General features: G+C 39.5%; 1 protein-coding gene across 2 annotated transcripts in view; it reads left to right on the top strand.

The window, feature by feature from the left end:
- EXTL3 (exostosin like glycosyltransferase 3) overlaps window positions 1-25,464 on the top strand; it is a 38,496-nt gene that overhangs the window by 234 nt on the left and 12,798 nt on the right. The window contains exons 2-5 of one of the 2 annotated variants that reach the window (XM_044391171.3): window positions 1,442-4,070; window positions 15,893-16,020; window positions 16,702-16,744; window positions 22,864-22,900. In XM_044391171.3, coding sequence (XP_044247106.1) covers window positions 1,923-4,070; window positions 15,893-16,020; window positions 16,702-16,735 — 2,310 coding nt within the window. In that variant the 5' untranslated portion in view covers window positions 1,442-1,922 and the 3' untranslated portion in view covers window positions 16,736-16,744; window positions 22,864-22,900. Of the gene's footprint in view, window positions 1-1,441; window positions 4,071-15,892; window positions 16,021-16,701; window positions 16,745-22,863; window positions 23,009-25,464 lie in introns of those variants that run through there. The other variant, XM_026518919.4, reaches the window with a different exon arrangement.

The raw sequence follows: 25,464 nt of genomic DNA, 5'->3' as shown, positions 1-25,464 counted from the left end.
AGGATAATGCTTTAGAAATATTGATTTACATTCTCTGGGATATTTGCTTAGCTGTTAATTATCCATGGTTTGATCCACCAAATTTAAGCTCTTTTGTGATCAATAGTTTTTGTTTTCTGTTGTCCTTATCTCTTGTTCTACTTACTCAAGCCTTTTATTAACACTGGCAACTTTTTTTTATTTAGAGGGGAGAAGACTGTATCCAAACTTTAATAATTTTACATCTCTACCAAACGTAGAAGCTAGAGAGAAGATTGTGAAATGAAACCTGTTGACGGGCTACATACATTATACTACCTTGTAGTAGTATCCTTGCTGTTCCTTTATATCTTATGTCTTGGGTTAAAGGAGGTTCCATGAGGTCAAAGATTATTTTGCATTCTAGCTTCTTCCACAGTTATGCTGAACATATCTTAGACATGTTAAGAGTATGGTAAATACTTTTTGGAGGAAATGAATGAAAGAAATTGGGAATGTTCTTTGGCACAGAATATTAGGAATTCAATTCTACATGTTAAGTTTGAGATGAAAACAAGTGAAAAAGCTTTTGTAGCCACTGATAGTAAAGTTTGGTAAGTGAACAGGAGTGGGAATGTTGTTTCAAGATTTATTAGCTGAAAATACCCTCACATCCTCTGTCCTTTCTTGTCATAGCAACACAATATATTGTTTCTGTCTCCGTACACTTCTCTCCATCTTGGGGGATTAGGAAACTGAGGTATAAGGTTTGATAGCAAATCTGTCTCCAAGGGAGAAGAAATAATGACCCTCATTTCTAAGTATAGTAGTCTTTCTAAAAGACCAAGTTACTATTTATATTTTAAGAAGGAGCACATGATGTCTGCTAGCAGAAGATAAATGAGAAGCAAACTGGGAAATACATTTTGTCTCTGGATTAATGCACCTACTACTGGGTAAAGATCAAAAGAGTTCTCTTCAACTCGTTTCAACTCTGAATATAAAACATTGAGCTGCTCAGAGTCTCTTTTTTTTTAAAGTAATTCAAAAGGAGACTCTTCTTAGGAATAAACCTGGCTATCAAGGCTGGATAGGATGGTGTTTCTCTCCATCTAAAGATGCTGCCTTAGTGTTGAATAAAAATTGTTGCAGACCTCTTTGCACTCTGTCGAATGTAGTTGATCTTCATTTTATAGAGCTCTAATTCTCTATATCCAGTTAAACAGGAGGAAGGGGTATGTATGTCTGTGTGTATAAAATCTGAAGCTGTTTTTGGACACTTATCCATATCTTATTAACCACAAGTAAAATATCCATACTGAACGCAACCTAAACTGAATTTAGAATGTTCTATGAGACACACACCCAATGTTCCAATTGTTCCTTTACCTTTTAAGATAGAACCATTTTCTAGAAACTGAGGGAAGGTGGGGTTGTTGGACATAATCTTTTCAAGACTGACATGGTTCTCTTTCTTTTGCAGGCCTGATTGTTGGCAATGACATCGATAAGAGGCTGGCATTTCTTTCTGTTCTAACCAGCTACTTTATGACTGTGAATAGTAAATATGCGTATTTGTTGGTCAGCAAAACCAAGGAACAAGAGCTATGGCAGTTGAAAAAGTCTGTCTGATTCCAGGTTATTTTTCCTGGGTTTTGTCATCAGGGACCTTTTCCTTTTCATCTCATCAACAATGTGGTACCTTTTACCATTTGATAAAGAGTAAGGACATGTCCATTGGTCAACAACCAGAACTTAAAATCTGCTGGAATAAGGTCAGAGACCATTTCAATTACAGCTGAGGAAAATGAAATTTCCATTTTATTCCGTGCCTTGTACAGGGAGCACACTAACTCTTAGCAGGAAGGTGTGAGTGAAAAGAGATTGAGTTTGTCTAATAGAAACTCATGGTTATGGCGAGTGACCCAACGTGATTAGAGGGGGCAAAAGCCACACAGGAACTCATGACGGGCTATACCATGTTGCGGAATGGGGGAGTGGGGAATGGAGGTCAGACCTGTATGTTACGGTGGTCCAACCGGATCCGACTCACGTGGCTCAGTTTTACACTCTTCATTATCCTGGTTTTCTTCCCCCTAATTGCTCACTATTATCTCACTACTCTGGATGAGGCTGATGAGGCAGGCAAGCGGATTTTTGGCCCAAGGGCTGGTAATGAACTATGCGAGGTAAAGCATGTGCTGGACCTTTGCCGGATTCGTGAGTCTGTAAGTGAGGAGCTCTTGCAGCTGGAAGCCAAGCGGCAAGAGCTGAACAGTGAAATTGCCAAGCTGAATCTGAAGATTGAAGCCTGTAAGAAGAGTATTGAGAATGCCAAGCAGGACCTGCTTCAACTGAAGAATGTCATTAGCCAGACGGAGCACTCTTATAAAGAGCTGATGGCTCAAAATCAGCCCAAACTTTCTCTGCCTATCCGATTGCTTCCGGAGAAGGATGATGCTGGTCTTCCTCCCCCAAAAGTCATACGGGGATGCCGGCTGCACAATTGTTTCGATTATTCTCGCTGTCCTCTCACCTCCGGTTTTCCAGTCTATGTGTATGACAGTGACCAGTTTGCCTTCGGCAGCTACCTGGATCCTTTGGTCAAGCAAGCTTTTCAGGCTACAGCACGAGCCAATGTATATGTTACAGAAAACGCGGACATTGCCTGCCTTTATGTGATATTAGTGGGAGAAATACAGGAGCCAGTAGTGCTTCGGCCTGCCGAACTTGAGAAGCAGCTCTATTCTCTACCACATTGGCGGACAGATGGACACAACCATGTCATCATCAACCTGTCTCGGAAGTCGGATACACAGAATTTACTATATAATGTCAGTACAGGCCGTGCCATGGTGGCTCAGTCTACTTTCTATGCTTCCCAGTACAGACCTGGCTTTGACTTGGTAGTATCGCCACTAGTCCATGCCATGTCAGAGCCCAACTTCATGGAAATCCCACCACAGGTGCCAGTTAAGCGGAAATATCTTTTCACCTTCCAGGGTGAGAAGATTGAATCACTGAGATCCAGCCTTCAGGAGGCCCGCTCCTTTGAAGAAGAAATGGAAGGTGACCCTCCAGCCGACTACGATGATCGTATCATTGCTACCTTAAAGGCTGTACAGGACAGCAAGCTAGATCAGGTCCTGGTAGAATTTACCTGCAAAAACCAGCCTAAACTCAGTCTGCCTACTGAGTGGGCACTGTGTGGTGAACGTGAGGACCGCTTAGAATTACTGAAGCTTTCCACCTTTGCACTAATTATCACTCCTGGGGACCCTCACTTGGTTATTTCGTCTGGGTGTGCAACACGTCTCTTCGAAGCCCTGGAAGTCGGTGCTGTCCCAGTTGTGCTGGGGGAGCAAGTACAGCTTCCTTACCAGGACATGCTGCAGTGGAATGAGGCCGCCCTGGTCGTGCCCAAGCCGCGTGTTACCGAGGTTCATTTTCTGTTACGAAGCCTCTCAGATAGTGATCTGCTGGCTATGCGGCGGCAAGGCCGCTTTCTCTGGGAGACTTACTTCTCGACCGCTGACAGTATTTTTAATACCGTGCTGGCTATGATTAGGACTCGCATACAGATCCCAGCTGCTCCCATCCGGGAAGAGGCAGCAGCTGAGATCCCCCATCGGTCAGGCAAGGCGGCTGGAACTGACCCTAACATGGCCGACAATGGGGACCTGGACCTGGGGCCAGTGGAGACGGAGCCGCCTTATGCCTCACCCAAATACCTCCGCAACTTTACTTTGACTGTCACTGATTTTTACCGCAGCTGGAACTCTGCTCCGGGGCCTTTCCATCTGTTCCCCCACACACCCTTTGATCCTGTGTTGCCCTCAGAGGCCAAATTCTTGGGCTCAGGGACTGGATTTCGGCCTATTGGTGGTGGAGCTGGGGGTTCTGGCAAGGAGTTTCAGGCAGCACTTGGAGGCAATGTTCCACGAGAGCAGTTCACAGTGGTGATGTTGACCTATGAGCGGGAGGAAGTGCTTATGAACTCTCTAGAGAGACTGAATGGCCTCCCTTACCTGAACAAGGTAGTGGTGGTATGGAATTCTCCCAAGCTACCATCAGAGGACCTTCTGTGGCCCGACATTGGCGTCCCCATCATGGTAATAGAAAAATGAGCAGTTTGTTTTACTGCATGAGATAGCATTTTACTCATAATCCCTTTTCCAAATATATATAATGTATATCTTTGTAGACATACATATATTTTTTTTAACTATACAGATTTCCTTTCCCCATGGAATTTCTGCTTGCTTCTTTTTTGGTCCTTTCAGGCCTTGCCAGTTCCATCTCTGCTACTCACTTCCCGAATCTCCTAAGACTCACCAAAACTGAAATTGATATTGGCCCCATGAAGGTTTACAAAAGTCCTTCAGTTACCCTGTTGATGTCTTCCATGTCATGACAAAGATGTTGATGAGAATGATGATGACAAAGCTAATACTTAGGAAGTGCATATGACCCAGGCAGTGTAATTTAGGGTTTATAGAACTTACATCATTATTACAGTTTCTTCACTTTATATCTATGGAAACAGAGGCTTAGAGAGGTTAACTCTTTTGCCTAAGGTCGTAATCATGACAAATCATGGAGGAGCTGAGCTTTAGTGTGTCTGATTCCAGAAGCTGCAGTTTTAATCACCTCCCAGATTTAGCAAGAAGACCCATTTCTTTATTAGGATATTGTAGAGGTTTTTTGGAAGATTGGAGTTGGGGTTTGAAATATTTGGAAGTTGGAGATCCTGAACCTTTTCTATGGTCTCTCACAGGTTCTTTCTCATTCTTTACCTTATCTTATCTGTCATGATTTGGATGCTGTGTTTTCCAGGAAAAATAATAGTCAGTTATGCAGGATAGGGCTTTAGTTCTGAGGGCTTTGTTTACCCACCTTCTGGCATAAATTTGGCAGTCTAGTAGATTACCCATTTATCTTAAATGTGAGGCCTTAGAGCAAGTCATAAGCAAACAAACTGCCACTAGTTACCCTGTGTCATGGATACTTTCCAGAAAAAGGTAGCAAAGACAGGCAGAAGTTCCGAAGGGCCCTGCATTGCCAGAAGCTTGCCTAAGAAAATTAGTATAGTTTTGAGGAAGAATCTGTTTAGAAGGGGAATGCTTGCTCTAGACTGGTTTTTTAAAATTATATCCGCAAGAAACTGATTCATGTGAAATATTTTCTGAGCAGCCACATGGTATGAGTTTTGGAGTAATAAGACAGGACAGTATGAGTTTTGGAGTAATAGAGACCTAGGATTAAGTAGTCAATTTTGTGATCTTTGATGAGTTAATTAACTTCTTTGACTTAAGTATTAGAGAGGAAAATAAAATAATACAAGTAAGGAATCTAGAAAGGTACCCAATAATTATTTGATTCCTACTTATCCCCTCATGTCCAAGAAGCTGGAACACAGTATGGATATGCTGCCTATGTTATGGACAACTTTAACTCGCTTCACTGATAAAGGCCTCTTCTGTCCTCTGCATAATTTCCCTTTGTGTCGTAGCTGTTACTACCTTCTCCTGTACAGATCTTTGTTTTAAATTTTCTCTCTACCACTGCTAGTCTTTTCTTTTTTTAATTTTAATTGAATTTATAATTTATTTTAATTGAATTTATAATTTGAATTGAATTGTAGGGTTCTAAAAACTTTTGATCCCAGAATTTATCTTGTATGGTAAGAAAAATGTTGTGAATGAGAAGGTTTCTTCATAGATTTCTTTCCAAATAAATTTCACTTTTTTCTTTCCCCGTTACAACTTTTTAAATATCATTGAAATTAAAAAAAAAAATTTGTTCTGTGAAAGGTGGATGCTGCTCAAATAGAATAATAAAGCAGCCTTTGTTTTCCATTTTTCCTGAGTTTTCTTTGATAAGGATCCTGAGTCTTGATAAGGCTATAGAGAAGCCGATGCCTCTTTAACAATGACTGAAATTTGTTAGAGAACTTACCAGAACTAATCCTTTCTTTTAACTCTGGTGGGAAATAAGTAGTCCTCTTTGATTACTGGGCAGCTCATTGCAATAATACAATGCCTAGTTGGAAAATGCCAGAAACTTTCCAAATGGGAGGCCATTCTGAATAGCTTGTTCATATTAGCGATACCAGTTATTTCTAGTTCTTCTGAAAAAGAGGAAACAGTTTCAAGTTGGAGAATTCACTGTATTCTCTAAATATTTTGACTGTGCTTTCTATTTAAGAGAGGCAGATTTTTGTGGGCAGTGGTTCAGTTGCTGACCTCTTGGGGATAGAGCCAACATTACCAGGTATCGAGACTAGGAGGGACCGGCAGCTCTCTCCCCTCTGGAGAAATGGCACTATTACGAGACATCGTGGACTAATTTTCCTACCTGGGATGCAGACGTACCCTATCCGTTATGTTATAATTAACAGGTCTTTATAAAATTAGCAGTAGGGTGATTCCCAGGCAGTCTCTCAGATTCCAATCCTTCAGGGAAAATGATTTGAAATTAGCATATTTGAATCAACCCAGGAATCCACATACCATTTCAGAAAATGATGGGAAATTTGTGCTTCTCTTGTGCTCGGGTTCTCATCTAAGCATTAGGATAAATGCTAAATATTTGTGAGCTATGAAATCTATTGAGCCCTAGGTTTTTAGTAGGGAGGGATTGTCTTAGGGGCGCCTGTGGTATTTCTTTATTAAAATTCCTCATTCTTGTCTATTATTTAGATGACAAAGGGGAAACTACATTGGATATGTCAGTAAAGATATCTGCCACCACCCTTGGATACTCTTCTTCCGAATGCTTTAATTCTCATCAGTTCAAATGGGATAGGGCCTGGGCAAGGTGACTGGACTCCATCCAGAGAGATGGCGGAAGTGCCATTAGTTGAAGTAGCTGTCTCGTCAGAATGGTGTGGGGCTGCTGAACAGACGTGGTGATGGTGGGTGACTGCTGTGTCTCTTGCCTGTTTTGTAAACAGTTGAATCAGGTTCCTTAGTTCTGGGAGCGTAACAACAAAGACCATCTAATGGAAGTCAAGTGGAGAGAAGTATAATGCCAAGGGATTTGAAAGCTAGTCCCTCCCAAAACTCCTTACTGGGTTGGGTTACCACCACTTTCATTGCATCTTAAAGATGTTCCACTGTTTCCAGGTCTCCCTTCTTTCTGATGGTATGTCAGTGGTTTTCAAATTTTTGTTTCCCTGTACGGAATATGTTCTTTTTCTCTGGCTGCTTTCAAGACTTTATATTTGGTTTTCAGCAGTTTGAGTATGATATGCCTTGGCATGGTTTTCTTTGATTTGTGTTCTGACTGGGATTCACTAAGCTTCTTAAATCTGTCAATTTTTTTTCCATCATATATTGGGAAATTTTTACTTCATTATTTATTCAGATATTTTTTTCTGTTCCATTCTTTCTCTCCTCTCCTTTGGGGACTCCGTTATATGTATATTAGACATTTTGCTTTTGTCCCACAGTTCTCAGTGTCTGTTCATTTTCTTAAACCTTTTTTTTCTATTCTGCAATTTTGATCATTTCTCTTGATTTATCATCGAGTTCACAGACTTTTGTGTCATCTCTACAGTTAAGCTCATCCAATCAATTTTAAATTGCAAATATTGTATTTTCCAGTTCCAGAATATCCATGTTTTTAAAATAATAGTTTCTGTTTCTCTGCTGAGATTTCCTCTCTTTTTTTCCATTCTGAGTATACTTTATTGAACATAGTTATAATAGCTACTTTCACATCTTTGCCGATTCCAACATATAGGTCACTTGGTGGATTTGTTTTAATTGATTTTCTTCCTTCTTGAGGGTCATGTTTTTCTAGTTCTTGGTACATCACATAGTTTTGTACAGTATGAATGTTATATTGTGAAGACTGGATTTTGTTTTATTTCTCTGAAAAGTATCAATATTTTAGTTTTCGCAAGCAATTTATTTGGTTGGACTCAGACTGCAAGTTCTGTCTCTTGAGCAGCAACTCAAATCTTAGTTCGATCCTTTTATCTTTTGTTGGTCTGCTTGCAGACAGCACCAAGCATGCACACATGGTTTAGAGGTGGGCCAGCAACTGGGTAGTTTATACATAGAACTTGAGCTCCCTCTATCTGGCTCTCTCTTTCCTGGAATCTCCTTTCTTTCCCAGGGCTGTTTTTGGCCCACTCTCTTCCCTCTTGTTCTTTAGGCCAGAAAGACTTGGATGCTGTATGTGAATTTAGCTGTCTGCTGACTCTGGCCTTCTGTCAGGATAAAAGCAACGGTGATTCTACTCATGTTGGTAATTCCTTCCTAAATTTCAGCTCCTCTCTGGAATTTACCACCTTCTGCTCACTGTCCAGTGCCTTCAAGTAATTGCTTTCTTGGTATTTTTGTCCAGAGTGTATAGTTACCATCTGCAGGAGGTTTGGGTCTGGTAGGAGCATCCATCCTGAAAGCAGAAGGTAATCTCCAAGTAACGCCAAATTTTGGTTTGAGTTATTGCTTCATTCTGACCAGTTAACACGTCTTCCTCACTCTGCTTTGTATTCTGGAAAATAGTAATAAATAGGGTGGCCTTGTTTGGAGCATTCTGTGGAATTAAGAACATCAAAATCTGTCCTTTTTGAGTTTGAAAACTTGGGTTGTTGTGAAGGAGGACATGTTTCAATAATTAACAGTGTGGTCTTGCTCACTCAAAACACCACTCATCTTCACACTGCATATTTACTCATTTCTCAGACAGTCTTGTGGGCAGCCAGTTCCTCAATTCTTAATTTTTAATTATCTTCTCCATGAAGGGTACAGTTAATTTACCCAGGATGCCTGGGAAGGCTTCTTTGAAGAGGTGACACGTGAGCAGAAGCCTGAGTGAAGTCAGGGAATGGGCCATGTAAATTCTGGAGGAATATATAGAGAATGGCCAATGCAAGAAGCTTGTCAAGTTCGAGATGTGGCAAGAATGCCCCATGTATCTGGGGTGGAGTGATCGAGGAGAGCATTTGAAAGCAGGTTGGAGAAAGCAGAAGTCAGCACGTGTAGAACCATGTCGGCCATGGTAAGGATTGGAGATTTTATTCTAGGTATGTTAGGATGCCATTAGAGGGTTTTGAGTGAGGAGTAATATGATATGTGTCAGACTATGGAGAAAAGAGCAGAATGTACAGCTCAAAGGCTATTTATTATTGCAGTAGCCTAGGTGAGGTGTGTTGACAACTTGGACCAGGGCAGTAGTAGTGGGGAGGGTGACTTAAGCATATCACACCTCCCTTGTAGACTCCAAGGTCTCTGTGGAAGTGGTAAGGCCAGAATGCGCCCATTTTTCCTAATGAAAATTATATATAGAGATATGACTGTATTTTTTCTGTACTTACTTCTCCTTCCCAGCCCTTGATAATAGAATTGAAAAAAAGAGAATTCTATTTTGGGAACCTGATGTCATGCCAGGGTGGTTATTGTCATGTCAGTCATCATACCAGTAGTCAACTAAGGGAAGAAGAGGGAAGACTAGATGAGAATTCAATGTCATTAATATTCAGACTTGGGTCTCTGCCAGTCAGGCTGTTAAAGGCTTTACTTCTGGCTAGACCTCAGGCGACAGTAGAGATAATTCTAAAGGCTATTCCTTAGAAAGTTGATACACTATTTTCATCTGTGCCCACTCCCCTTTAAAAAATATTACTCGAATATATCAGATGATTTCCTAAAATTGTGATTTTGAAGCACAACTAATACGAGAAATCTTGTCCAGCTTTTCTAGGTCCAAGACTGTACAAAGTCTGGTAAATTTCATTAGGTATTGGTGTATCTGGGTTTTTTTTTTCTTTACATTTTATTTAATAATGTGGTAATTATAGCTATGGCTCTCTTTTTTCTGTTTGAGAAGGGGTTGCATGGCTGTGAAGGAGAATTCTATAAAACAGAGCTACCAGAAATCAGAAATTAATAGCAAGAATTATAAATGTATAGCATAAAGGAATTGCTGAAAAGTCATGTTGCATAAATGGTTTCCTAATTGCTACAAATCAGTTCTTTAGGTAGAATCTTCCCCCTCTTAGTCTATATGTACTCTTTTTATTAATTCAAAGCAAGGAATCTGAGGTTGAGAATTTTATTGCTTTAGGTCACTCAGCTAATTAATACTGAAATTAGAACTTAGGATTTCTGACCATGGTCAGTACATATTTTTCTTTTTGACCAAATCTAAATTTCTTGAAAAGGCACCGTTTCTATATATATATGTAAAATGTTCACAAAATAAAATAGGAGATTGTATTAATCTTATGTAATAATAAGTGCTAACAATTTTTGAGCATTTTCTATGTGCTAGGTCAGCACTGTGTTGTGCTCTTGATATGCATTCTCTCATTTGATGATGAACCTCTAACCTATGCTATTTTACCTACAGTTTCATAGGGATCATGTATAACTTTTGCTCTTACATGAGTTAAAACAGACTTACAACCTAAAATATATTATTTTTTAATACTGCGTTAGACCCAAATTTAAAGTAAGCTGTAAATAGGAAACCAGTTCACTGTGTTACCTTCTTAATTCTTTTCTCTTCCTGCTGTGCATTTCCTAACTTTTTGTCCCCACCACTTGGTGTTTATTGAATGAATTCCTTGAAACATCAGTATATCTTAATGCTCCTGGGCCTTCCTCTGTTGATCACCATCACCTCCAGCTGTTTCACATGGGTTCTACAAGTAGGTGTACTTGGCTCCGTGCTTCCTTTTGGACCTCATTTTCTTGATTCCTGAGCTCTATGATGGGTTACTTTTTTAAGTTAGAGGAAAGGGGAGGATGGAGGACAAAAGTTAGATGCTGTTTACCTAGTTGCCTGTATGATGACTAGACATAAGTTTCATTTTCAGAAATGTATTCATTACAGAAGTACATTATACGTGTGTATGTATTGAGGCTGGAAACTGCTGGCTTTGGCTGAACAAAATTTGATCTTGAAGAGAAAAAAGGGCACCCTGGTGGCTCAATTGGTTATAAGTGTCCCAACTCTTTATTTTGGCTCAGGTCATGATCTCAGGGTTGTGAGATGGAGCCCCACCATTGGGCTCTGTCCTGGGCATGCAGCCTGCTTGGGATTCTCTCTCTCCCTCTCTTTAAAAAGAAAAAAAAAAGAAAAAGAGAGAGGGAAGAGAAAGGATAACATTATATGTGTATTTAAATTGCTGAATTTAGTAGGTGGCATTATGTGTTTGTGTGATGCTTTGTATTTTCCACCTACATTTTTTTTTCTATTTTTTTTAAAGATGTATTTATTTGAGAGGGAGTGAGTGCATGTGCACATGTATGTGTGAGCCAGGGTGGGGCATGGGGAGAGGGAGGGAGGGAATCTCAAGCAGACTCCCTGCTCAACATGGAGCCTGATGTGGGACTCCATCTCACGACCCTGAGATTATCACCTGCGTCGAAGTCAAGAGCCAACCACTTAACCAACTGAGCCACCCAGGAGCATTTATTAATTTTATTACTTCTCAGGTGTGTTTTACCTATTTGTGCTCTCTGTTCTTGGTCTGCTTTCTAACTTGGGTTAATTCACTTAATCTTTTCATGCCCCATTTTTCTTGCCTAGCAACTTCAAAGATCTGCGTGTGGCTAGTCATGAGCTGCTTTTATAAAAGATTCCATATTTAGGTATTTCTTCTATTTGAATCCAAATTCATCCTGCTACATTTAAACAATTATCGCTTACTAATTGTTGACATAGTCTATTGTTCCTTGTTAATAGTAATAACTACTTACATTTCCATCCCTTACATATTAAGAGATATTTGCTAACTATTGGGCATCAAATTTATCATGATAACTAATTAAATATTTACGATGTAAATTGATACTTTCCTAGTTAATATGGGTTTGCTGATTTGGTCTGGATTTAGAAGCCAAATGCCTTGTTAGCATACTAGGAGAAAGGATCCTATTAGAATAGTAGCTCTTTATCATTCATAAATTCCAGAATTCCTCAAGAACCAACTTGAATGTTACCTGAGGTTACTAATTATTTTTTGATCTTGCATACACTTGCATACATTTGCATATGTTAGGGTTCCAGGCCATGATTGCTGAACTGTCACATTGTAAGACAAAGAGAGATGCAGTGAGAGAAAGTTAAGGCTTTTATGAATGATGGTAAACAGGAGAACTAGTGAAGCATCCCCAGGAAGCATTATATGTGAAACAGGAAAAATGAATGTTACTGGGCATTGCTCTTGACTTGATAGTTATAGGTTGATGAATTGTGTTGCTGTAGAAAACTAGATTAAATACTAGGAGGTTTCAATATATAGAATGTTATAGTTTTGATACATAAATTTATCAAGTCTTTATTTTAAAAATAGAATGGACAGGGCTAAACTAAGGCTTATTTCCAATCATTTGTTCATTCATTCATTTATAAAATGTTTGTTGAACATCTGCTGGATGCCAGGCACAGTAGCCTATACATTCTGGTCAGCGTCGTAACCAGTAATTCAGTAACATGAAGGTCAGTCTTCATGTTCACAGGTTACTAAGATATAATCATACGGCATGAAAAAATAGCCAATGTTGAGGAAGAAGGAGTTTTTTCATATGAAAAACAAAAACAATGTCAACAAAAATGAGAATATTTCCTAAACACGACTCATTTTTTTCATGTTTGATCTGCCATGTCTCAAACTCTTAGAGGCCAATGCTGATCTGCAGGTCTGCATTACAAATATTTAAGTTTTTTTGTCCTTATGATTTTGGTGCCAAAAAGGTAATGTTGTTTGTGAGCTAACCAGAAATAAGCTGCTGCAATTCATGATGTTGTGTTTCTGTGAATCCTCAAATTTTTTCTTTTATTCTGATGGCTATTGCATCAGTTTCCTAATCCTGAAAATTTTGCTGCCATTCAGCCCAGAGGGGTTGTGCCAGGATGAGCAGAGGTAGTATGTGTACTGTATTTCTGGAATCCATAGTTGTTGTTTTTTTTAAGATTTTATTTATTTATTTGAGAGAGAGAAAGCACGCACGGGGTGGGGGGGAGAGGGAGAGGGAGAAGCAGACTCCCCGCTGATTAGGGAGCCCACCGTGGGGCTCGATCCCAGGACCCTGGGATCATGACCTGAGCCGAGGGCAGATACTCAACTGACTGAGCCACCCAGGTGCCCCCATAGTAGTTGTTCTTAATGGATTTGCCTCTTAATGGACTTTAATAAACTTGCTAAAAAAAAATGGATATGAAATCTAGGCAAAACACATTTGGTATTAGATCTTCAGTTGTAAGTCTTCCAAAGAACAAGCAGGTCTTCTTGATTTGATTTACTTTGTAAATTGGATAAAAATTTTGGGTATGCTCTAAGCATCAGATCATGACTATTTTAGTTTTTGTTGTTGCTTGTTTTTAGGGTGAGTTAGGTTGTTTATAAGATCGTCAAGTTTGGCTGATGAACAAGTTCCATTTCTGCACACATCATGGTGCTGTATTCATTTAGCAGAGAGGGCACTTCCTTACCTTCACACAACAAGGAAGTGGTGGAGTTGGAATTTGAGCTCAGGCTTTTCTGATTGACTCCAAAGCCTTGCTTTTTCCTCTACCAACCCTCTCAAAATAAGAATCACCTGGGGATTTTGCAGGTTCTTACTTGGTAGGTTTGGGGTAGGCCTACATTTCTAAGAGAGTCCTAGGGAGGACAGGGAGGCCCCTGTTGCTGATCTGTGGCTCACACTTTTGAGTACTAAAGCTCTGTGCTACATTCCTGGATTACTAATTTTGCTGTAGATGATCCTCCTCGTGTCTAACCTGCAAAACTGATAATCTACAATTGAATATTCAAGAACTGGATTTTAAATTATTTCTTTTCATTTTAAGCTACGTGTATTCATTGCTAGAGTTGAGGGGGGAGCTTTGTTCACCTGAACTGGCAGAATTGCAGCTCTGTATTAAGTGAATGCCAGGCGCGTTAGGAAAGTAAAAGGAAGGACCAAGGGTAGTTTGTTGGGTATGGCAGAGCAGATAGATGCCACAGTCCATTGATTGTAAGGTGGACATTATTAACATTTTAACATCTCTGAAATTGGGTGCATCTTAAGATAGATGGCATTTTATGGTTGCTGAGGTTGGCATTTGGCTTCTGCCACTTCCTGGCCACTTTCCTGCTCCTTGGGGATGGAGCCCAGCAACGTCTGTGGTGAGTACTTGATCATCTCCCCCCTCCTTGCTCTTTTCCCCAACCCAGACATCAGTGCTTTGTTCTGTAACTGCTGAATCTGAGCTTGGGAGAGGCTTTAAGCCCAGGAATTTTTTTTTCACTGGTCAAACATGCTTCAGTGCGGGGTGGATTTCTGTGTCTATAGCTTGTCTCTGACAACTGTTCTCTGTAGTAGCAAATCTGTTATAGATCCTTTCTTGTCTTGACTTGGAAGGAACTCCTCTGGGGCTGAGGCAAAGTCTTAAAAAGCTCTTTAATAAAGTAAACATTCTAAGTGATAAACTATTTCACATGCTTTCTTATTTGGCAGCATTTTTCATTCTTGATGGTACACAATTAATAATGCATTTTCCATAGGGCTTTGGTTTGATGAGAGTTCTGAATTTAATGTTTAAGTTTAGCAGAAAAAGACTGCTTTGGAGTTAGAAGGCACAAGCTAGTGTCTAGCTCTGCCACTTGTCATCTGTGTACAAGGTGAAAGTTGGACCATGTGATCTCCAAGGCCCTTTGACTCTGAGCTAATTGGATTCTAAGTGTCTTAGAATGATTTAACTGAAGTATGCGGACTCTGCTCTAATAACATAGAAGTGATTAATTTTGAAGAGGAAGAAAGTGATAGGAGGCCTGAGAGCTGGGTCTCTAGGGAGAGAATAATTTTGGTAGAAGAATAAGAGAAAAAGTATTTTAAGCTGAAGAGACCATATTTGTGAGGTCATAGGAGCACCTTTGAAACCATAAACTTTTAGACCCCACATGTAATTCCATTCATCAAGCTAGGTAGAGCTTATTCTCAGTACAAGTAAACGTTTCTGTTGAAAGTAAGGTGACTCTTCCAGTCTTTCTAAAAAGGTGATTCCTCAGGAAGTTCTCTTTGTTTCTGGTTTTTTGAGACTAAAATGATAGTTCCTCATCAGTTGGGTTAATTAGATACAGATACCATAAAAATAAAATGAGCTCTTAAAGTACTGAGTATGGTCATCCTCATTTGAGTGTTGGGCAGGGTGATTAACAAAGCTACTACCTACGTTGTAGTAAACTATGCTTATCTAAGGTAATGTCTAAGTAAAAAAAATTTTTTTTATAATGTAGTTAGTTCTATTTGGGCACTAATCTTTGTTTTGTGAAGAAAATACTGCTTTGCATGTATGCGTCACTTTGGATAGAGATTCTTTGAATAGGGATTTGCTGTGGATACAGCTGTTAATTTTTTTGAGTTAGGTACCCCTTGAAAGAAAATGTTTTTGTATGTGTAGTCAGTGGCTACAGGTGGGAATTGCAAAGGTGAGGTAATTAACCTCTACTGGGTGGGCTCTCCTTTTTTTTTTTTTTCTTAAATACCAGATAAAAGGCCTTAAAATTAGGCATCAGAAATGACACAGACTCAGGATTTCTGAGCTGGGTTTTAAAATATGAGCAAGCCTGTGGATTTCAGAGCTGGGAATTATGATCTCAGTTCTACTCCGCCACCTTGTGTTCTCTTGGGAAAGTTATTTTTGATTTCCCGAGACTGTGTTTATCGCTTATGTAAAATAATCCTCAGCTTTACCTTGTTACACAAGAAAATTAGTTAGCAAATGAATAAAGCTTAAAATGTGAAATCCTTATGCATTTGCTGAATTATAAGGCAGTTTCTATTCCTGAAATGCATATGCTCGGTTTTACAAGCCATAGGCAACCAGACAATTTAGTAAATTTAGCTACAGTCTCCTTTGACCTAAAGGCAGTTTGGGTTTTGCATTCTATGATGCAGCATTGGTCATTAGTGTTTTTACTTCCTCCTTACAGGTGGTCCGTACTGAGAAGAACAGTTTGAACAATCGATTCTTGCCCTGGAATGAAATTGAGACAGAGGCCATCCTGTCTATTGATGATGATGCTCACCTCCGCCATGATGAAATCATGTTTGGATTTCGGTGAGCAGCTGATTTTCAATCAAGAAACACTTTTGTTTGCAAGTGACAAAACCAGCTCAAACTTGGATTAGGCAGCAAAATGACTGTCTTGGCTGACAGTGACAGAAATCCTCAGAGGTAGTAAGGGCTGACATAGGACATAGCTGGTGATGTTGGAGAACTCCATTTCTCTTCATCTCGACGTTTTGCTTTCTTCTTTGTTGCCTTTGATTTCGCATAGGCTCTTCCTCTGAGGCCAGGGAGATGGATTCTGTGATTGGCTAGACCAGGGTTATCTGCCTGGCCCTGGAGCTGCAAGTACATCATCTTCCAGCCACAAACCACATGGACTGAGTAGAGGCAAGGGGTAGTTTCCTGAAGGAAACGTGAGGTTTTTGTGTTTATAGGAATGGGGAATAGCTCCTAGTTATGCAGAAGCAATATGTTGCTATGTGTTAGGGCAGTGGAAGGGTGCCAGAATCCTGGGGCTTGAAAGACTTAGGAAAGATGGGGTTAGATGCAAAGATCCAAAAGGAAAAATAGGGGGAGGAGATGAAGGAGGTAGTTCTGATGATGACAATGCATTACATTTGTTGAACCCATACTGTGTGCCAGAGACTGGCTGAGCACTTTGTGTGATTTATCTCATTAATACTCCTAAAACTTAATGATGTAAGTTGTAATCATCTCCATTTTACATAGGAATAAATTGAGATCCAGGAGAACCAAACCATGACGCTAGAAAGTAAGTGGCAGAGCTGGAATTCAAGTGCAGGTTTGTCTGACTCCAGAACTTGCAGTCAACCACTAAACTAACTATATTGTTTTCTTGACTCTTAGTAGTTCTTAATAGGGCTTATATATCCCAGTTGAGGGAATATTACAGGTAAGAGAATGGAGTAGATCAGGGCTATTTAAAGTGTATCATGGACTGGTATGCAGGCCATGGGCAGTTTATTACCTGTCCATAGTGAGGTAAATACAGAAATTGAGGGTAGGCGTTAGAGACTTTTAAAGCGATTTGACATTTATTGTGACATCCAGGTTTGTGATCATTTTCTCACGATTCAGTTTTGGATAACATTTATTAAATACAAATCGTATGTCATACAATTCACTCATTTAAGTGTATCATTCAATGGTTTTTAGTATATTTACAGAGCTATGCAACTTTCACCATGATCATTTTAGAAAGCTTCATTACCACCAAAAGAAATCCTGTGTACCCGTAAATGGTCACGTCCCATTTCCCTCCAACTGCTCTAAGCCCTAGGCAACCATTAATCTACCTGTTCCTCTATAAATTTGCTTTTTGTGGACATTGACTATAAATGGTACCATATCATACATGCTGTTTTGTAACTGGCTCCTTTCACTTAACCTCGTGTTTAAAAGGTTCATCCAGGGGCGCCTGGGTGGCTCAGTCGTTAAGCGTCTGCCTTTGGCTCAGGGCGTGATCCCGGCGTTCTGGGATCGAACCCCACATCAGGCTCCTCTGCTGGGAGCCTGCTTCTTCCTCTCCCACTCCCCCTGCTTGTGTTCCCTCTCTTGCTGGCTGTCTCTCTCTGTCAAATAAATAAATAAAATCTTTAAAAAAAATAAAAATAAAAGGTTCATCCATCTCCTAGCATGTGTCAGCACTTCCTTCTGTATAGATATACACATTGTATTGGTCCATTTATTGGTTGATGGACATTTGGGTCATTTCTACTTCTTGGTTATTGAATGAGGCTGCTGTGAAAATTCATGTAAAGTGTTTGTATGCATTTGTATTTCCTTTCTCTTGGATAGATATGTCTGAGTGGAACTGCTATATAGTTTTCCACAGAGGCTGCATCATTCAATATTGCATCAGCAGTATACAAGTGTTCTGATTTCTGCACGTCCTCGACAGTACTTGCTAGTTTTTGTTTATTTATAGCCATCCTACTGTGTGTGAAGTGGTAGTTCAGTATCGTTTTGATTTGCATTTCCCTAATGACTAATGAAGTTGAGTATCTTTTCATGTGCCTAGTAGCCATTTGTGTATCTTCTTTGAAGAAATGTCTTTTCAGATACTTTGCCCATTGTTATTTGGATTATTTGTCTTTTTATTATTGCATTGTAAGAATTTCTTAACAGTCATTGGAAATTTGTGGTTTAGCCTCTCGTATGGAACTGGAGAATTATTTCTGGCTCTACTACCTAACGTTTCATCACCCTGACTCTTCTCATTTGTTTGGGCATCCTTTGATCTAAAAGCTTTTTCTCATCTCTCCAATTTGCTTATTTCACCCAATTGGGAGTGGAACAGTTCTAGTTTCAAAAGGAAAAGGCAGGTATAACAAGAACTACCTCCTCAGGCAAGAGATAATAGGGGTTTGGCTAACTTCAACTTACGTAGCAAAGAAAGAGGCAGATAGGTTCTTAATGGACAGGTAAAACAAAGGGAACCCAAGAGAATTGAAAATGTATGCCCATACAAAAGCAGTACGTGAATGTTCATAGCAGCATTATTTATAATAGTCAACATGTATAGGCAACACAGAAGGATAAATATCATATGATTCTACTTATATGTCAGACCCCCAGTGACAGATAGTCGAATGGTGGTTGCCAGGGGCTAGAGGAAGGCAGGAATGGGGAGTTAAGTGTTTAATAGGCACAGAGTTTCAGGTTGGGAAGATGAAAAACTTCTGGAGGTGGATGGAGGTGATGGTTTTACAGTGTGAATGTATTTAATGCCATTGAACGGTGCGTGTAAACATGATTAAAATGATAAATTTATGTTACAGTATTTTGCCACACATACAAAAATCAGTTGTTAAAAAAATAAAGTGTATACAATCTAAACATCCATCAGCTAATGAATGGATTAAAAAAAAAGTGATATATCCATACAACAGAATACTATTTAGCAATAAAAAGGCGTAAAGTACTGATATGAGGTACCATATGGGTGAATCTTGAAAACAGGCGAAGTGATAGAAGCCAGGCACCAAAGGCCACATACTATTTGATTTTGTTCATATGAAATGTCCACAGTAGGCAAATTGATAAGAGTCAGATAGTAGATGAGTGGTTGCCATGGCTGGGGACAGAGGGAGATGGGGAGCGACTGCTAATGGGTATGGGTTTTCCTTTTGGAGTGATGAAAATATTCTGAAGTTAGATAGTGGTGATGGTTGCACAGCTTTGTGAATATACTAAAACCCAGTGAATGAGTCAAACACTTTTACATGAGTGAATTTTATGGTACGTGATTTGTATCTCAATAAACTTTATTGGGAAAAAGAAAGAAAAGACGCACAACCTTAAGAGAAGGTATGGGATATGAACTGTAAGGTAGGTTTCTCTTCCTGGATCCACGTATCTCTTGTCTTGGAGCGGAATCTTTGAATTCTACAACAGGACATTGATCTTTTTCTCTGTATTTCATGGCTCTGGTTTATGGGTTTTTTTTTCCAAAGGGAACTAACCAAAACCTTTTCCTTTACCATGGTTTGGTATAGGTTCCTCAATATTTTGTTTTGGAGGGGGAGGAAAAGGCTTATATACTATCATAATGTAAGAAACATGGGATTTGGAAAAGAAACTCTTGTTTCTTAGGTAGGAAGCAAAATCTCACCTTACATTTTTTTACACATTTTTGGATTATTGATTTTACATTTAATTTTCTTACTGCATTTCAAATTATTTGGTTCTTAATGAACCAGAATGAAAAACATGGAAGTATAACCAGTAAGATTAAGAATGTCTCTTCGTATGATAAAGTCTGTATTAGTTTAATATGGACTTTAATATACTAAATGTACATTAAATGTAGTACTTTACATTTATGTACATTATTACATTTAATTTAATGTAAATGTACTGTAATATCTGAATATTTACTGATCTTTATTCAAAACTATTTTGCCTAAGTTTTGAAGATCATAAAATCAGCTTTCAATTAAAAATTAAAAGTAATGGGGCATGTAGGTGGTCAGTCAGTTAAACATCCAACTCTTGATTTTGTCTCAGGTCATGATCTCAGGGTGGTGGGATAGAGCCCTGCATCAGGCTCTGTGCTCAGCTGGGAGTCTGTGTGTCCCTCTCCCTCTCTTCCTCCCCCCTCCCTCTCCCACCCCCTGCTCTCTCTCTCTCTCAAATAAATAAATCTTAAAAAAAAAAAATAACAGTAAGGGGTGCCTGGGTGGCTCAGTTGGTTAAGTGTCTGCCTTCAGCTCAGGTCATGATCTTGGAGTCCCGGGATCAAGCCCCACATTGGGCTCCCTCCTCAGTGGGAAGTCTGCTTCTCCCTCTGCCCCTCACCCTGCTCCTGCTCTCTCTCTCAACTAAATAAATAAAATCTTAAAAAAAATTAATAGTAATGTCTTTAGCTTCATTCAGGTAATCATTAAAAATTGTTTTGATCTTGCGTAATTGCTTAAAAATATGTCTTTATTTAAAATATGTAGTATTTGAACTGTTAACAGTTTTTTGTTATATTGAACTGAATATATTAATACGGAAGTGATGTGTGGTGAATGATGTGCCAAAATTCATACCACAAAAAGGTTGAATTGATCCACTTATTTCCAAGATGATAGTATTTAAGTTTGAAATATAAATAGAATATTACTCATGATTCAAATTCTTCAGTGGAATTCTATCTTGATTTCAGTATTTTTAAAATTTTCCTTAGTTTTTTGAAGTTTCATTTATCTAGCGAATTTTTTATTTTGGAGTTTGAGCTATAAAATTACCTTTGAAACTTTTTTCCTAATATAGTGTGTTGGGGGGCCCCTGGGTGGCACAGTTGATTGAGCATTGGACTCTTAATTTCCCCTCAGGTCATGATCTCAGGGTCATGGGATTGAGCCCTAGGCTAGTTAGGTCTGAGCCAGGAGTCTCCTGGAGTTCCTCTCTCCCTGTCCCTCTGCCCCTCCCTGCACTCTCTCTCTAAAGTGAGTAAATAAATTTTTAAAAATATATATATAGTGTGTTGGTAATTAGAATATTAATACATTTAAAGAACAATTCATTAAAGGTAAAGTATACCAAAGCCTGACCTACAATTTGGCACATATGTTAAAAATATTTAGTGCAGTGCAAGTTCGAGTATCATGTTAATGAACTGATTATGTGCAACATTTTTATGTAAATTGGTAGCATTAGTTATATTTGATATTTTAGTTATTTTTTAAAAGATTTATTTATTTTAGAGCCCAGGCACATGGGTGGGGGAGGGTCAGAGGGAAAAGAAGAGAAGCAGACTCCCGTGTGGAGCTGGATTCAGCTAGATCTCATTACCCTGAGATCATGACCTGAGCCAAAATCAAGAGTCGGACGCTTAACCATTGAGCCACTCAGGTGTCCCTATACTCAATCTTTTAAAATGCCTAACTTTCAAATATCCACTGAGACCAAACTGTCTAAAACTACTGATGAGTTGTTCCAGGAATTTAGTTAAGCCTTTATTTGAGTTCATTCTACCACTTCTACCATTGCTTCCATATTGTTTTTTTTTTCCTTATTATTTAATAAATAACAGTTGACTGTATCATGGTTGACATCCCTTAACAAATTAGATATGTTATCATTTGATATCATGTATGTAGCCAGTGAGATTCTGCTTATCAAGAATTTATTATCCTATATTTATTTAAATCAACCAAATCAGTTGATTGAAGTATTCAGTTTCCTATTCTGCTGGACTAGTAGGAGCAATAGGCATTGGAAGAGATCAGTATTTTCAGGAATATTGATAATAACATTTGGATATCCCAGTGGTATTTATTAGCTACTCTTACATTCAAATATTTAATGAAAAGATCTTATAGCTTTTTAGGTTAGTAATTTGGAGTCATTTTTAGGAAATAAATTAGGACTGAGGTAGGACTTGGGTAGGAGACGGCAGAAGGCCCATCTAGAAGACTGTTACATTATGATGGAAGTTGTGGTTTCTCATCTATCGGACTAGATTAATTGCTTTCAACCTTAATAGGAGAGGAACTCTTTTGGAGTGAGATCTTTTGTCTTTTAGGAATTGAAATTCCAGGTAAGTGATGAGAGTTCCATGTAAGAGATGAGTTTCTCAAGCAGTTTAAATACTTGTTTGGGGGTGGGGCGGAGTGGGGATATAGTGGTTCATTGTTTATAAGACCCCTGAAGCACTTCTGAAGGGCTCTAGGGTTCTGTAGTGCATACGTGCTTTCAGCTTTCTGATTTTACCCTGTGAAATTGGGGAACTGATTTCATTTGTTCTACCTTATCTCTAAATTTGGGGATGATATAAAAGTTTATCCCGGAAATATACTGAATTTTCAATTTGTCATTTTTTAAAGATTTATTTGAGACCGAGAAAGAGAGAGAGTGCGCGCATGCATGAGCTGGAGGAGGGGCGGGAGGGGGGACAAGCAGGCTCCCCTTTGAGCAGGGATCCCTATGCGGGGCTTGATCCCAGGACCCTGAGATTATGACCTGAGCCGAAGGCAGATGCTTAACAGACTGAGCCACCCAGGCACCCCTCAATTTATATATCTTGCATTTATGAATCTTTCATTTGTATGGTCCTATAGATCACTTCTTTTGATGGTGTACATACCCCATTTTGGAGACTCTTAACTTTAGTTATCTCCTTCCCATGTTATTCCAGCTTGTTCTTTCTGTAAAGGCTGGAGAAGTGCTGGCTGCCAGAAGTTAGAAGAGCAATAAGCAGGTGCTTATTAAAGAAGCTACGTGTGACACTGTTTGCTTGTTCTTATCCTGTTTAGCCTGTGATTTTGTTTTTTAAAAATTTTTAAGAGGAAAAAAGAGTAGCCCAAGAGCAATAATTTTAACTGTTACTGATAATCTTAGAGCTTTGTACTCAGGTGTTTGCATATACTTGTGTTTTCTGAGGGTGTGGAGAGAAGCACGGGACCGCATTGTGGGTTTCCCTGGCCGTTACCATGCGTGGGACATCCCTCATCAGTCCTGGCTCTACAACTCCAACTACTCCTGTGAGCTGTCCATGGTGCTGACAGGTGCTGCCTTCTTTCACAAGGTAAGAAACAGCTTGGTAAGATTGGTGTCAGCTTCCTTAAGAGTTGAGCCTTTGTGTGGTAGTGAAATGCTGCCCTAAAGTTAGCCCTCTTGATATTTCTTATATGTCCCTTGTATGTTAGACGTAAGTTATTTCTGTTTTTAAAGACTATTCAAGATGCTTAGAACAGCTCTGGAATAAAAAGTCAGGGTGAGAAGGCTCCCTGCACAATTGCATGTAGGCTATTAGGAAAATTAGTTTGTTCTTTCTGGGCATTGGCTGTCCTGTAAAATCGAGAGCTTTGGGCTAAAATACTATTGTTTTGCCATTGCCATCCCAGACATGGCCTAACCAGCAGAAGGCTGGTTCTCTTCTGACTCAGGTTAACCCACCACTATCTCAAGCTCCACCATGAGCCTCTTCTGTGGTTATGCAAGTTTTGTTTATTCCTTAGAGCTTTCACCATGGCACACATCCCAATTTTTATTGAATATCTAAAATGCAAACCCCTCCAGTCATTACTTCTGTATTATTGCAAAGCTTTTTTTGCTCCTGAACTCATCTTTCATCTGTACTTTTCCTGTTCTGTAAAGTAGCCACTGGCCACACATGGCTTTTGAGCACTTGAAATGCAACTGGCCAGTATTGAGCTGTAAGTGTAAAGTGCACACCAGATTTAGATATGTTAAAATGCAATTATTTTGGATACAGTGGGTTAGTTAAAATCTATTCTCGTTAATTTTACTGTTTTTCTTTTTAAAAATGTGGCTACTAGGGATACCTGGGTGGCTCAGTCAATTAAGCATCTAACTTCGGCTCAGGCCATGATCTCAGGGTCCTACGATCGAGCCTTGTGTCAGGCTCTGCACTCAGTGGGAGGTCTGCTTGTCCCTCTACCTCTGCCCCACTTGTGCTCTGTCTCTCTCACAAATAAATTAATAAAATCTTTTTTTAAAAATGTGGCTACTAGAGAATTTAAAGTGACAGATGTGACTCACATATCTTAGGTAGTGTTGCTCTATACCTTCCCCCCCAAGTACTTCTTCTGGGTTCCGAAGAATCCCTCTTCTGAGGTAGTCAAGTTGCCTGCACCCCCCACTTCACAGAATGCCTCCTCTATTTCTTGACCTGATTAAAACGCAACTTTTCTCTGAGGACAGTGCTTCTCCTTTACCTTGTTCCTATATTTCTTCCAGGGACAGTGATTGAGTCTACTCATTTCCCCAGATATGTACTTTGGAGCAGGGAAGGTATAAAGAACCATTTTTATTGCTTACTGATGACACTTCCAGACAATTCTCAGCTATCATATAAAATCTCATTTGAGGCTCACAGCATCTGTCTTGTTGCTGCCATCTAGCAACCTGCTAGCCATTTCTTCCTGGTCATCAAAGACTTTGGCACATGGCCCATCCTCCTGATCTCCCCTCCATGCCCTCTCTCATTCTAGGCAACTTCTTTGCCCTCATGGAAGACCATCCACCATACTGTTTTCCCCATAAATGTTGAAGTATCTCAGCCTTCTAGCTTCTGTATCTAGTGCTTTTCTTAACTTGGTCTTCCCTAGATGTTCTCTCATATCTCAAGGTGTTGGGGCACCTACAGGCTGGTAATTTCTGTGTCTGTATTCCAGCCTTGGCTGTTCCCTGAAGCCTGTACTCATATACCTAATTGTTTTCAGGAACCCCCCGCCCCCATATGTCCCTCTGGTACTTCAAACTGACATCCTAGCTTTCTCCAGGCTTTGTCCCTCGTATATTTCATATGTCAGATGGTGGCATCTTGGGACCCACCTCAAACAGAACCTCGAATCGAAGTCATCTTACTAGGGACATTTTGAACCAGCCAAAGAAGTCATTGCATTTTCAGTTGTGAAGCTGATACGCTTGTCCCATTCTTGCACCTCACCCTCGTGCTTATTTTCCAAACGTGGGTGGGCTTTGCTTGGGATGGGGGATGCTAGTCTCTGGCTGAGAAACCATACCTAACCTAGGAGTCCTTTATTTTCACACTGGTCATCTGAGAGAGAGACAGCGGTTTCAGCATTGTCTCTTCATACCTTGAGAATTTACTTGTCTTCTGAAAAGTCTGCCTATTCTCAAATTCTGATGCTCTTTAAAAGTACAACGTGAGATCCTTTCACTTTCAAGTAATAAATAATTTACTTGATAAACCTTAGTTCTTATTTTCTATTTGAAAATCTAGGGCAAAGGTTATAAAGTAGCAGCCCTCAAACCTGTGGTTTACAGAGATGTTTATTTAGTCCCCCAGTGCTATTCCATACACTGCCAGGCTTTAATACTGGAGAATTTTACAGAAAGATCTGGACCTCAGTAAACATGAAGATCAGGTCACATTGGGCATTGTTCTTGCCAGGCACCAATTGACTGGAGCTGGGTAGCCACTGTTCCTTGTAGATGGGTATGTATACGCTTATTTGCCCCACGACTCTTTATTTTTCTTAAATCAGTGTCTTT

The sequence above is a fragment of the Ursus arctos genome, unplaced genomic scaffold (genome assembly GCF_023065955.2).
Source record: "Ursus arctos isolate Adak ecotype North America unplaced genomic scaffold, UrsArc2.0 scaffold_11, whole genome shotgun sequence".
In the NCBI taxonomy this organism is placed as follows: domain Eukaryota; kingdom Metazoa; phylum Chordata; class Mammalia; order Carnivora; family Ursidae; genus Ursus; species Ursus arctos.
Note: the sequence above shows the minus strand (reverse complement) of the source record. Positions and strands in the feature narration are given on the sequence as shown.